The 14,398-nt window shown below is 38.0% G+C and overlaps 2 protein-coding genes across 3 annotated transcripts; both read right to left on the reverse strand.

Annotated features, from left to right (window-relative positions):
- Nucleotides 1-575: 575 nt before the first annotated feature.
- On the reverse strand, nt 576-8,787 carry tmem165 (transmembrane protein 165). Of its 2 annotated transcripts, none has more exons than XM_042221390.1 (6): nt 8,432-8,787; nt 7,816-8,041; nt 7,498-7,673; nt 6,638-6,820; nt 6,289-6,433; nt 576-588 (listed from the first exon to the last, which is right to left on the reverse strand). In XM_042221390.1, exons 1-5 carry the CDS (start codon nt 8,582-8,584, stop codon nt 6,314-6,316), a joined length of 858 nt encoding a protein of 285 aa, XP_042077324.1. In that variant the 5' UTR covers nt 8,585-8,787; the 3' UTR covers nt 576-588; nt 6,289-6,313. The 2 variants fall into 2 exon arrangements, with proteins under 2 accessions (XP_042077324.1, XP_005923366.1); XM_005923304.3 differs by lacking the exon at nt 576-588 and adding an exon at nt 3,231-4,305 and having other exon boundaries at nt 6,328-6,433; nt 8,432-8,786.
- A 2,072-nt stretch (nt 8,788-10,859) lies between these two features.
- srd5a3 (steroid 5 alpha-reductase 3) lies at nt 10,860-13,600 on the reverse strand. Its single transcript, XM_014333884.2, has 5 exons — nt 13,330-13,600; nt 13,048-13,199; nt 12,790-12,975; nt 12,574-12,699; nt 10,860-11,898 (listed from the first exon to the last, which is right to left on the reverse strand). Exons 1-5 carry the CDS (start codon nt 13,548-13,550, stop codon nt 11,639-11,641), a joined length of 945 nt encoding a protein of 314 aa, XP_014189370.1. The 5' UTR covers nt 13,551-13,600; the 3' UTR covers nt 10,860-11,638.
- Between the last annotated feature and the right edge of the window lie 798 nt (nt 13,601-14,398).

Genomic DNA, 14,398 nt, shown 5'->3' on the forward strand with positions numbered 1-14,398 from the left:
ATCAGTGTTTGAGTAAGACAACCGCTATCTCCTGTTACGAATTTCTGTAGAGTGGACCTCGTCCTGTGCTGCATGCAAGCAGCACATGCCCACAAGAATGTATTCAGTGTCATTAACGTGGGGACTTCATTTTTCATGAGGAGGCGTATGCCTGTGGGAGGCTTTGCACATTGTAAGATAGGAAATACAGTAAATAAGAGAACTTAATTATTTTTCTATGTCTGGTATAAACTTTATGGAACTATCATATATATATATAAGAAATCAAATAATCTAACTTTTAATGTGCAAAAAAGACAATAATAGAGGTTTGATAAACATTTGAAGGATTTAAACTAACTGTGACATACACACAAAGACCCCAGAAAGTGCTGGTTAAGACTTGGAATCAAAATCAAATTAAAAGTGTGTGTGTGTGTGGATGTATGTATGTATATGTGTGTGTGTGTATGTATGTGTGTGTGTGTGTGTGTGTGTCATGTATGTATGTATGCATGTATGTATGTATGGTGTATGTATTTATGTGTGTATGTGTATATATATATATTAATATATATATATATTACACACGCGCGCGCACACACACACCTTTATGTATATTTCTTTTCAGTCTTTATTCAGTGTTTATACTGAGTCTTTCCCTGCCAATTAAGCAATAGTGATTTTTTTTTTTTTTTTTTAAAACCCACAATGACCAATTTATATATATGTATAAGGGCAACTTGGGCTTTTAAAGTTATCTGTGGGTCACTGGCAAGTCTCAAAAACAAGTGGGGGAAATGTTGTCTGGGGAAACCTCAGGACACAAACCCTAAATCAAAGAACACAGTGAATTATGTTCAGTGTTGTGTAGTTCTGATGTACACACTAGAAACTCGGTGTTCTCTCTCTCTCTCTGCTTTCAGTTCATATTTTTGTGGCTTTTTTTTGTGGTTTGGCTCAAGTAATTAACTGCTGCAGTGCGCTCAATAGCAAAAAACAACATTAAATCTTTCATGACTACATCCCACACAATGTGGTCACACCCTGATTGATGACGGGAGCAGGACTTTTGAACTCCTGTAATGACGTCAGTAGTTCAGGTTTGACCAGAAGATCCAACTTCTGATTTAACTTTGGTAACACATCTGAGTATGAATAGAAATCTTTGGTTACATTTGAGATAAAAAATACACCCTTTGTAAAGAGTTTTAAGTCATGTCTTTTTGAGTTGTTAATAAACCTCTCTCACTACATTATAGGCAAGTTTGATCACGTGGTTCTAGAAAAATGTGTAGATATGAATTAATATATTTAATCGTTATGTGAAGCTGAAAAACACATGCATGGATTATTTACTTCAAGCAGAATATTTGAGTTACAAATTGGCAAAACTAATATCTAACTCTAAAACAATCAACTCAATTCAGAGCAGTTAATCTCTTAATCATCAATAAATGCATCTATTACAACTTTATAACCACATAATGGAACCTATTCCAGTTTTCTTTCTAAAAAGCTTTAAGAGTTTGTAGTGAATGCTAAGGCTTCCAGTTTGTTCTTCTATGAAGCACAACTGGGAAATGTTGCACTAAGCATCCACTACTGACACCTGCTGTTTGTTATTAGGTTAAACACCTCAGCTCAACTTTAATTACTGATTATATCCAACATTTAGAAATTGTACACATTAGCATTTTATTGCACTCCAGTGTTATAAAGACACTTAAAGATGACCTATTGTGCTGATTTCCAGCTTCATTGTTTTTTGGTAAATTCTTTAACAACATTACCGTAGCTTTGCATGACTCAAAGTTCAAAATAATCCGTTTACATTTCATACTGGATGTTGGTGCAACCCCTCAGTACATCCACTGTCTGAAACCACTCATTGTAGCGCTCATCCCTCTGCTTTTCTGATTTGCTGCCCTTAGCAAACAAAGTTTGAACAGCGTGAGATGTGACGTGTTAAGAATGATTAATACTTATTCTCACTGACGACATTAAAGGCATGAAAACTTGTTTCAACCACTGAAAAAAAAATTTTTTTTGCCATCCATAAATCATTAATTTGGTATATGTATGTTTATTTCAAAGGGACAATGCATATTAATTAACATGAGCACTAAAATTAATCTTGTAAATAGCCAGATGGATTAATTTTCATCTGTAGTCCCTGCCAGGTTGATGGCATATTAAATGAATCAACAAAACCAAACCCCAAAGTTTGACTTATGGATGTCATTTTTCCACCCATGCAGTGTCTGAAATAAACTTCCATATAAAGAGCAAAGCGGAAAAAATACTCTAAAATGAACTTTAGTCACTGTATCAGTAAATAGATGACAGTAACATGATGAAAAGTGTAATAGGTATCCTTTAAGGTGACTTGCATTAATTTCTTGAGCCAAATTATTCATGGACCTCAACATAACCCTTATGAGGCAAATATGTCAATCGTTTGCTCCCCTTGGATTCAAAAATAAATCTGTGTGAATCATCTTTGGTGCTGTTCCTATAATTGACTCTGTATTCCTCCTCACCACTCAACTCAAACACAGCACTAAATGTTAGTTTAGAAATCAGACAACACATGAAACCTTTATTGATCTTTTTTTTTTTTTAAAGACTTATAGGCATTTCAAAGAACCTGTATTACAAACAGAAGTAGTTCACAGCCTGTCAAATATTGACAACACAGCTTTAGCCTGTTCACTTAAAAAAATATTTCCATTGCTTGTACAGTAATATCATCCACCCTTTGTCAATACATATGCCTAGAAAGGAAAAAGAAAAGGAAGCTAAATAAATATGTACCATTTAAAAATGAAGGGTGAAATTTAGATCTAAATTAAGTTGGGTCGAGCTGTCACCGCAGATCCAACACACCTAAGAGAAGTGGCTTCTACTGCAAGTCTTGTGTAGGATAAATAATTTTTGTACCTGATGTAGTCCTCTTTACAATCTGTCTCAGTAACTGAGGTTCATGCTGGAAATGGCTTTAATCGCAGAGGAAGACTGAACCTGTCAGGGTGACTCCTGGCCCTTTCTTCAACCTAATCCCACGCCTTGCTCACCGTTACCGTCTGATACCATTATGAGTAAATACGATTATCATTTCTGAAGAGGTTCACGTGAACTGTAGATAAACCCAGGATGCTGACATTCAAATACAGGTAAGTAGAGGTATTCTAGTGGTTCAGGTCTCTGTAAAGGACTGCTCTTATGTGAAATCTTGTATTTACAAAAGAAAAAAAAAAAATTGAGTGTAAGTCAGATCACAGAAACTGTTGCTATAAATGTGCAGCTGGTTCTGGTTTTGGTGTTTTTCCTCTGAAGTAAACAAGCTCTGTGACAATCCGCAGAACACCAGACGGGGATATGCTCTACAGCTGTCCCACATCTGACATGTGGTAGCAGTAAATAGTACTCGAGACATGTTCACACCGTTGGAAGTAATCTGTGTGGTAACCACAGGGGAGCTATCTGGATAGTGTTATGTTAGCTGTGCCATTTGCACACTGGTCCAATCTGACAGAGAATCTGAATGCACTCTCACATGCACCTCTGTAAGGTGTGCGTTTAAAAAAAACGAAGAAGCTAATAACAGATAGTGGAAACGACAGTAACACCAGCCTCAACTGCTGTACTTGGGAGGAAACTGGCGGCTCATATTTTGCCAAAAGTCACCTGACAGCAAAGGGGCTCATTCTTAACATTTAAAATAGACATTAAAAACGGAAAAGATTTTTTAAATGGACTAAGTTCCTTTGCTGAGATGTTACTATGAGGAAAGTTGGCTTCAGTTTCTCAGCCACCTGTAGAACGTTATAGGGCAGCAATCTGCAACAATCTAGTTTTCTCTCACACACCGTGTGAAAAGAATACAAGTTTTAAAGAGTGTGACAAAGTCCTCCCTCCTTTCTAAGCTCGCACCTGTTAATCAGGCCTCTGTGATTCAGTCTTTCCTTCGCTAGATGAGATGAAGATGAAACACACCTTGTAAGCAGTCAACAAACACATTTCCCATGAGGTTTGGATGCCACCTACAGGTTGTTAATTAACCTCTGAGAAATCCAACTGATTCACAGATCACAAAGGAACAGAGACGTTCAAGGAAAGGAAGACAGGACTCCAACTCTTTGTTGAGTCCTTTAGACTTAGAGGGTCGAAACTAAAATGCATCTACAGCAACTTGATCAAATGTTACGAGTATTTACAAAGTGAACCTGAAAGTCTTTCCTCCAATTTAAGGTCCAGTTTCTGGTGTGATGAACAGGGCAGACAAGGCAAATGCCAGAAAAACAATTCCTCCAATGATTGTAACTACAGAAACAAAACAAGAAAACAAATGTCAGTTAAGCAAAGATTTTCAGTTTAAACAAGGCAGATTTATTTGACACTAAACTGGTTTCTTTATTTTTTTGATCTTTTAAATCTGATATAGCTATATGAACAAACTACTGAATCTTTCTGTGAAGCCCCATCATGGGTCATCTTGAGGTTTTTGTAGCAAATGTGAATTTACCAGTAATTTTCATGATGGTAAAACCAAATGATTACAGCATTGCATCACTAGGAAGGACTCCCAGGAGTCTTAGCATTCCTGCGAGGGAAGTTAGGGGAGGGCAAATGGTCCAATATCTTCACCGACCATGTCAAGAAAATTTTAAATGAATCATATTAGGTGGAGGCAGCAGACTGAAGTCTTAGAAATAGGAGTGTCAATGGTGCAGAATCCAAACTAAAAGTGACTTTGAAATAGGTCTGCAAATAAGGATTCATTTAGTAATTAAGTATTCTATTGATTAGTCCATCGATTAACTGAGCAATCAGATAAGAACTTATTAATGAGCAATAATAAATATTCAAAAGAGGGGGAAACCTCCCCCGCAACAGTTCTTTCAAAATGTACTGCTCGTGGGTTTCCATTTTATATAACGGCATCTGTCAAAAAACACCTAAACCCTTTAATTAGTAATATTTTATCTTCTGGATGAGGTAGGTTTCACGTGTATGTGTTTGTCTGCATCTGTGTGTCTCTGCATGTTTGAGTGTGTTAGTGAATGAATGGGGTTGTATCTGTAAGCCTTTAAAGGACCATGCGTTGGCTGAAGTTTGTCCTGTGCTATTATGCAAAATTTTCGTGCTGCTGAAAACAAGACGTTATGATGGTGCAGATGTTAATAATGACATGTTAATAATAAGTCAGTGTCTGACTTAACAGCCACAGGTCAACAAACTTTATATATATTTTTTGTAAATATTAACATGTTTATTCATATTTAATTTCACTTTAAATCTGAAAGACAAATTTGTGAAAGCCTTGAAATATTGTCTAAACACCCCATGCCCTCCTTTAGACTCCCTCCTGCTTGTTTCAGGAATCATTATGATACAAAAATGGGACGGTTTTCGTCAGGCTTCAGCCGGCTGCCTAATTTTAAACATGGTATCAGGCCAAGTTAACAGCTCATTTGGATATTTTAATGCAACTTCTGTAGCTTTACTATAGATTTTCACTGTATAAAACAAAAGCTTGGAGTTTGTTGATTGGATGGTTTGATGAAGACTCCCATTAGCTTTTTCCCAGTAAAGGTTTTAATGGTGACCACAAGAACAGCGCTGCTGTTTTGGACACTAGAAAAACATTTTCTTTCACTCTAACTGAGGTCACCATCTCAGTAACGACTCCCCCTCTTTGCTCTTCACCGTGCGTGTAGACAGACTCCATGTTAAACATAATCATCATCACTGCTGCTGTTGTGTTATTATACTCTTGTTGAAAAACATGGGCCTAATACTGACATATTTTATTCACATGCCTGCTCCTAGATACGTTTCTAATGAAAGTGTTAGTGGTGAAACGCTCATGTTTACATGGAGATGACTGAGCGCCACACAGCCGTGTGTTAAACAAAGGAGAAAATTTGTGTCGAAGATTTTCTTTAAATCGTCTGGTTATTTGAATTATTCAATGAGTCATTACAGCTCTACTTTGAAAGTTTTTACTTTACTTTTTATTTTTAGACTGCACTCTACAAATACCTACTTGATTTTTTAAAAATAAAAATGCATTTCAATCATTGTAAAACGTGGGCTGTAAATTGTGTGTGTACCATTTTTGGGCAAAATAACAATTAGTTTAACAGTAGATTGCTGTTTTCTCTCTGTTTGTTTTTAAATCTGATCCACCTAATCCATCAAACCTTAACAGGATTGTCTACAAATATTTTGATAATTATTGTATGTAAACAGAGCTGCCTCCAGAGGAATTCTCCCAGGAGAATAGGAACCCACTTCTCCTACACACACACACACACACACACTCTCTTTAGGCCATCTTACCTGTTCTAACCGATATCTTCTGGGCAATCATTCTCCCTCCTATCACAGCCAGACCTGTGCACAGACAGTGTCCAATGGTGCCGCCCACTGCGACTCCAAATGGATCCTAAGAATAAAAAACAAAAACAGTTTATATACCATATTTTTATTTATTTTTTTACTCTTTTCTTAAATATTACCAGTGTATTAATACAGCAGCAACTAAAAGAAACAAACAGCCAATCAAAGTGAAAATGTATGGCCTCTATTTATTGTAAAATATATTACAAAGCATTAAACAGCAGCTGTCTTAACAGTGAAAGTCACAAACCTCCCGGGCAGCTAGAATAATTGTAGTTAGCTGCGATCGGTCCCCCCACTCTGCGAGGAAAGTGAGAGTGAGGGATTGGATGAAGATGGGTGAGATGAAGCTGTGCCACTTTCCCTGAGGAACAGCAGTCCCTGTTCCAGCCTCCACATCTGCAGTCCCATTAGCGAGCTTAGTCCGCTGGAGCTGCACAGACAACGAGGCATGAGGTTTGAAAGACAACCCAATAGAGTACTTTCACGGCTCAGTACCTGCAAGAGGCAGGGTTCACTTACAAGGGTGCTATACTTTGATCAAAATTTTGTCATGAGGTCCTCTGTGGATGGTCCAACTATATTCCTTATAACGGATTTGTTTTGATTAAGAGGATGTAGATTTATGTCCTCTACAAGTACACCTTAGAATGCAGATCTGCACGGGAATATAATTAAGCTTGACTTTGTATGACAAACTGTCACTAATGCTAAGAGGTTCAATCAGCCATCTGGTTTTTTGTTTTTTTTGTCTACAGTACAGCACTTCGATTACAGCTCATAATGGTGCCATTCAATAAGACAGCCTCAGGCAACTTTAAAGTGTCCATGTGCTCATATAGCCTGATGATAAGATCAGAATTTCCACACAACAAAAACTCACATCAGCAGCAGCAAAATGTAACTAGGTCTTCTGGGTGATTAAGTAATATGAGCCATTTGCGAATCGCTAATTACTAAGCAAAATGGTGTCAGCAGTTAGTAACTGGACCCACTCAGGAGGGGTTTCTATTACTGAATATGTAAATTATGTATGTGGACTGGAGTTGTACTACTGGACATTAAAAAAAATGTTGTTTTTCTAGATAGTTTAGAATCAAGTTAACTTGCCTCTTCGTCCTTCTTCTTGATCTCTGCCTGCACCTCCTCCAGCTCCTCCTGACCTTCATCTGGACTCATTTTTAGCCCCTCTCTAAGCATGCGAATACCGAAGATGGCAAACAGAGCAGTGGATACATAGTATGTGTAGATTCTTGGGATGATGGTAGTGGCATAGCCAAACAGTACTATGATGTGGGAAAGAAAAAACAACAACAACAACACGTATTTGTTATTTCTCAGGATCTGATCGAAGGGTAATGCCAAAAAAACAAAACAAAACAAAACAAAAAAAAAAACAGTCAAGGCCAAATCCAAAGTTTTACAAACCAGAAAGACAAGTCATGAATCCTAAGGCCAGCATAGCCCCGGTCAGCACGGTGAGGCGGTTGTAGCGCATGGCCATGATAGCAGCGATGAAAAAGGTCTTGTCTCCCAACTCAGAGACAATGATGACAGATAAAGAGGCAGCAAAGGCATGAATGAAGCCCAGGTTCCCTTTGGTGGAGACATCTTCAGAAACCACTGGGCCCGGTGGCTGGGCACTGGAGACTTTCTGCAAAGGAAATGCACACAGTGACTGTCAGCTGAGTTACACACAGTTTGTAATAAAAATCAGTATGAGGTATTCAAGTTTGCCCTTGTTGGCTGTAACACTTCGGCCACAATGTTTAAATAGGTAAACAAAACTGGCGGGGACATGACGACCTTCTCGTCGTGACACCCAAATGACTGTCACCTTAACTTTAAAGCAATTTCTTCACGATTAAAAAATTCAAGTGTAACTTTGTCCACTTTTGCTAACGTTACACCCGGAACTCTGCGAGACGTATCAGTTAGCACGAGCTCGGCTAGCCCGGGGCGCGAGGAAGAAGCGCGTCAAAGACCGCTTCCTATACATGACGATAAAACACTTAATTAGTGACAATGAAGCAAAACCTTTCACCTCTTGCGGGGGCTGTTCCGGGACAGCTTTTTGCTCCTCTTGAATAGCAGTAACACCGACCGACAAAAACAAAAACACGGCGGTGAGCGGAAACAAGACACACATCACATTTCTGCTAGCCCCACCGTCTCTTCTGCCAGCCGCGCGAGGCATTATTACTTCTTCCGAAACACCGACACGACTCGATTTGCGCGCTAATTTCTCTCCCTCGTATCACTGCATGTTATCTGCAACAAAACCGTATAACTCCATATTTAGTAACCTATACAATTTGAGGTAACACACGTCACGATATGAGAGACCGACCGGGCCAACTCAACTCATGGGCGAAGTAGAACCGTGCTGCCGCAAAGAGGAGCGACGCAGACAGACGATTGGACGTTCAAATGAATGACGTGGTTTGTAAGCTGACGCACACAGCGAAGTGCTCAGTGAATGGACAATCTCATTGTCGATCATAATGCTATTTAAATATAGTTTTATTGTTTTCTTTCAATAGTTTTGCATTGAAAAAAAAAACTTGAAAAAGGATCTTCTGTTTATTAGTTACAAATTTTCTCTTTATATATTTTTATGTAAAATTACTATTCTAATCCTAACAATAATGAGTGTTTGCCCCTCTAAATATCAGCCCATTTACTTTAAAAATATATTATTATTAGTAATAATATTATTTACTTTGAGCAGAAAATTTGCTTGGCAAATAATAAATTTGGGATAAGCAGAATAAACATTAAATAAAATTAAAGCGACTTTGAGGTCGCTAAGATTCCAACTCATCTGAGTTTTTAGTAGATGATGCTATGTTATCAATTTGAAAGTCCTATGTCGCCTTAACATTCACAAACTTTGGTGTCCAGCACGCCCGCCTGCCCAGTGGAATGAGGACAGTACTCCATCAGCCTTTTATAGGGATAAAAAGGAAATAAAGAACGTGACCAGAGGTGGCAAAAGCACAGATATTCTTTACTTAAATAGAAGTACTTATTAAAAGTCTTTACTCAAGTTAAAGTAAATACAACTTAACCTTGTTATATTATTGTGATATTAAAATAATATTAGTACATACAAATACAAACTTTATTTCAGTCTAAATTGTAATTCTAATAAAGTTACTCAGCTTTAATCAGTTAAGTAGAACAAGAGCAGAGAAAAAGAGGAACATAAAAAATATATCTATGTTCTGTTGCCTACATTGTAGAGAGCGACTTTGCCTCAAAACAGGAAAATGAGTAGGAAGAGGTTAAAATTGAATTTGGCAGGTGGGAGAACTGCAAGGATCCATCACAGCACAGCAAACTAGCCTGTTTATACAACATTAACCTGCAGCTTATTTTCATACAACCATTAGATAAGTTATTCTACCTCAGCTTCTTTTCCAGCAGGTTTCACAATATGAAAAACACAATGTCAAATTTACAGTGCCCAATATCTGATGTAGAAACATAAGAACTTACATTTCCAGTTCATAAATATCCCACTAAGCAGTCCTTGCCTTTACATATAACCTTTCTTTGTCCTCTCCTGTTCTTATGTTTCTCCATCTCTGAGTGAAGTTTGCTCTCTTACTTTTCTCTCCCCGTGAAATACAGCAGCACACAAACAGTTTGTGAGTTTGCTGATGTTTGTTAAGCTGACAGAAATGCTGCATTTGAAATTACCTGCCACAATATTACTCCCTTCATGCTCCTCGCTACTCTTTAGTAGTGCAAGCAATAAGTAATGCAATTTCATCCCCTGACTTTGGCGTAAGGTTTTGCCTCTTTCTTCTCTTTTTACCTGGTGATTAAGACACGAGTATGAATGTTTGAAGGTTAAAATAATAACTCTCCGCTGTGTAAGTAGTAGAAAATAGGGATATTTGTTTAATATTTGTTTCGTATGCGGTACTGAATGCGATACATATCTGATGTTTTAGAAAGCGACTGCTGTTTGAACGGTCATGTTGCATTAAATCCGTCTTTTACGACACTGACACAAGACAGACGCCAATTATCAGCACCCGAGAAGACATCGCGAACGCTTTCGGGCCATCCAGTGTAGATGTTAGTGAAACTGTTGGGAAGACAACGTTGGAGAAACGTAAACATTTTATTTGTACTGTATAATCTGCAGATTCTGACAGAAATTTCCAACTATCATTTGAAGAACCGCTCCTCTCTAAAAACAGAAATAAGGATCATTATTAGGCCATTTGTAAAGAACACAATAACGTTACAACTTAAAGCAAAATTGGGAAACGTAAAGTCCGAAACAAGTCTTTATATTAAGGGCCATCAGTCAAACAATACTGTTTGATCTGGGTCTAAACAGAGTGCGTTGTGTGTGACGTCTTCTTTTGTGCATGCGGGCCGCTTTGAGGGTTCACACTAGAGCGCGTTTGCTGTCACATTTTATTTGTAGTGTGAACAAGCAGACAAAACAATCGGATTTGATCAAAAAAATTGGAATTGAGCATTAAGACCTGCAGTGTGAACGTAGTAAGTGAAGTTCTTGTGAATGAATCAGGAGCAATTTGTGGTCCAGTATCTAAAGGATAATGAATACATCATGCAAACTAGTGTACCTGGGGATTGAACCACCACACCCCTGATTGGTTTATGACTTGATTTCCCTCCTGAAAGTAACGTCCCCATGTTTGTGCCTCTTTAAACAACAATAATACTTTTTGTTGAATAAAGTTTCTTTATTCATTACAACATGTCCATGTCATGTTACTTTTCGTTTTAAAGTAAAACTCCTTGTCGTTCCGGTATTAATACAATACATTCTGTTTTGCTATAAAAGAAAAATATTCAACACCACAGTGTTTTGCAGGTTTCTTTTTCACATAAACATTTAGAGATTACAATACCAGTTATAACTCGAGAGGTTGGCATACTGTAAAAGGAAGCAAAAGATTTTTAAGTACTTAATCGTAAGAAAAACAAGTTCTTAATGTAATGAACAAATGAATTCCAGCAATGTTCCTCACAGTGTCTTCACATCAGTCGGAGAAAGTTCTCACCTCTAGAGTCTTCTGCCAGAAATCAAACACAGTGTTGGCCTCTTAGCTGTCAAGCCGATTAGTTAAATTTGGAGGTTTGAAAGAACGTTTAGAAAAAGATGGCTTTTGCTCGTAAGGTTTCTGCTCCTCCGACATCTCTGGCAGTTTTCTTTACAGTTCCCATTTATTACCACAAAAAGACCAATACAGTGTCTGAGTATTCATAGCACAAAGGGTATAAATGCTCTTCTATGCCTTGGGTATGACTTGTATTTGCTAATGTAAAGGTCATGACAAAGCTGTCCTGCCAGTGCTTGGTTGAAGAGCACATACAGTACCACAAGCCACCAGGTGAAAGAGAGGCCTCTGAAAACAAAGCTCAACGAGATGTAGATCAGCAGCTCAGCAAAGTAATGGGGACAAGAAACCAGCTCAAACCAACCTCCCTTTGGCACTCTGTGAGTCAGCGTTTCCACTGTTCCTGCATGACATGACAAAAAACAAGAAAAAGTGACATCAGCAACTTTCAACGTTTACATAGACTGGTTTACCATTTCCAGTGTGTATCAGGTTAAAGCTGTGCTAATTAACAACTGATCAAATTACTGTCTGTTGTGAAATGTCTCACTCACGGCGCCAAACCCACAGAGAATTATCTCGCAGCTCTGCAGTTCCACTCAGCTCTCTGCAGTTTTTTAGCCTCCTTTAGCTAATGTTTTTTGAAATATTCATGCTTAAACATGGCCTCGGTTTTCAAAGAGCAAAAATAAAAAAAATCAAATAAAAAAATGCTGAAAGTGGGTCAATTGGCCATTTTTCAAAAATATATGTTTTGAAAAGTATTTGATACATAAATCTAAAATTTAACAAAAATCATTACATGTATCCTAACTTTGGACCATACGTTCTTTAGGAAAATATAAGCTGGTTGAGCTAAAGGCAATTTGGAGATGGGATGACCCATGTGCTTTGCGGTTAACACATAAACAGAAAAACAGACAGCAGAGGAAGTTAACTTCAAGCTGTTAGTTCCTTGATCATTAATATGCAAATTCTCAGTGATAGCAATAATGCTGGAGGCAGCAAAGAAAAAACAAAGAAAGAAACAAAGAAATAAAAAAACAAAACAGAAAGACAGAGAGTTTCCTAGGTTTACCTGACTTTCCAGTGCGAAGTCTGGCCAGCAGGACCATAGACTGATGCTGCAGCCACGAGGCCCAAATGAAGAGTAAAAACCCAGCAACAAGCAGCCAGTCCAGCTGAGAGAGGAGGGAGCTTCTCTCTAAAAGAAATGGTGGAAGCATCAGTACCACAAAGCAGATGAACCAGGGAATTGTGCACATAGAAGCACACAGAAAGCACCAACTCAAACCTTTTTCCATACGATCACAGCAGAGGATCGTCAACCCTAACATGATGTAATACCCCAGGCCGAACATATATTGTACCAAGTGCATCGCCCCATCAGAGAAAACGCTGACAAACAGGCACTCCAGCAGCCTCCTGAGGGAGTGGACCCACAGCAGCAGCTGCACCAGGACGGTGGAAAGCTGTGGGACTACAGCCAACACTAACATCAGACACAAAAATGAATTAAACAGAAAAACAACCATTTTTTCCTTTAGCTTACCTTGACTGTCACTGCTGTGTGCGCCAGTCAAAATGTCTAAAAAGTCGCTCAACCACAAAGGGTATGACTGATGCTGAAATATAAAGCTGAGGTACAAGACCAGAAGAAGACCATTCCAGCCAACAGAGACTGCATAGAAGTGCCAGAACCACCTGGAAGGCGAAAAGCATGCCACGTTTAAATATTTAAAAAGTAAATAATGATTCAAAACCACCTAAATGTTCGGTTAGATATAGTAGGATATAAAATACATTACAGTAAAGTTCTGTCATTCACTGTCACCTTTTTGGGACGTCAAAAACCCGCAGCCATTCGTCTCGCTTTAAGCTCTGTTTAGTTTTTCCGTAACGAATAAGGTCCTGAAATAAAACGTAAGCGGGACACGTGTCAAATATTCCCGGCAACAGTCGCGACACTTTGTGAGCACAAAAAGCAACGAGGAAGCACAAAGCCAGAGAAGACCACACAACGTTAATCACACTCAACCCTACTGAGCTCCACATCGTTTTGAAGCTGTGCGGGTCTGCAGTTATTGTTTTGTGCAACACGGAAAAGAAGCCGCCGGTAAAACCTATCGCTAAGGTTCCGGATGAGATGCAATAACAGGGAATAGCAACCGGTTGTTTCTTTATAGCACAGTAAATGTGTGTATTGATTTAATTAATCAATTTAATTATTTAAACATCTATATGTTTATTTAATTGCAAAGTATTTTTGCATTTATTTTATTCGGCACGCACGGTTTTGAAGTGAGCATTACGACCCATTTAACGTTCGAACAGCAGAGGGCAGCAGTTGAATCTTTCCCCCCGAAAATAGAGGTCTAGCCATGTAAACGGAGTCCAAAAATGTTTGTTTGTGTAAGGGGAAGTTTTATTTTGAACAGGAAATGTTTAGTAATGTGCTAAGCAGGTATTTGGATTGGGGCAAAGATTTCATCATTTTACTTGCCCGTGTTTTTGATTGACTGACTGATAAATAAACATCAACGCTAATACAGAAGTTGTATATTTAAAAAGAAAGAACAAACTCAATTTGAAAAAAAAAAAAAAAAAACAACAACAAAAAAACAAAACAAAAACCCAACCCTGTAAAATGTGAATAAAAACAAAAAACAATGATTTTTCAAATCTTACAAACCCATATTTTATTTACAATAGAAAACAGAAAAGATCAAATGTTTAAACTGAGAAAATTTAAAATTTTAAGAAAAATGTTGCAAAATGTTTGCAACTGATTTTGGTATCTTGCAATATCTCAGTAACATGACTGAGTATAAAAAGAGCACCTCAGAACAGATGGGCAGTGGTTTGCCTTTCTGCAAAAAGCTGAATCTGAAAATTGTGGAATA

Source organism: Haplochromis burtoni, unplaced genomic scaffold (assembly GCF_018398535.1).
Source record: "Haplochromis burtoni strain Fernald_Lab_line unplaced genomic scaffold, NCSU_Asbu1 Contig_65, whole genome shotgun sequence".
Taxonomy (NCBI): Eukaryota; Metazoa; Chordata; class Actinopteri; order Cichliformes; family Cichlidae; genus Haplochromis; species Haplochromis burtoni.

Bases quoted from the DNA above. Each gene is read 5' to 3' on its own strand.
- tmem165 (XM_005923304.3), bottom strand. From the start codon at position 8,584: ATGCCTCGCGCGGCTGGCAGAAGAGACGGTGGGGCTAGCAGAAATGTG. The intron at 8,042-8,431 runs GTGAAAGGTTTT...TTTCCTTTGCAG, and splicing joins CGGAACAGCCCCCGCAAGAG to AAAGTCTCCAGTGCCCAGCC. The intron at 4,306-6,327 runs GTAAGATGGCCT...TTGTTTCTGTAG, and splicing joins GAAGATATCGGTTAGAACAG to TTACAATCATTGGAGGAATT.
- srd5a3 (XM_014333884.2), bottom strand. From the start codon at position 13,550: ATGTGGAGCTCAGTAGGGTTGAGTGTGATTAACGTTGTGTGGTCTTCT. The intron at 12,700-12,789 runs GTTTGAGTTGGT...CATTTCTTTTAG, and splicing joins CTGTGATCGTATGGAAAAAG to AGAGAAGCTCCCTCCTCTCT. The intron at 11,899-12,573 runs GTAAACCTAGGA...CATGTCATGCAG, and splicing joins ACTTCGCACTGGAAAGTCAG to GAACAGTGGAAACGCTGACT.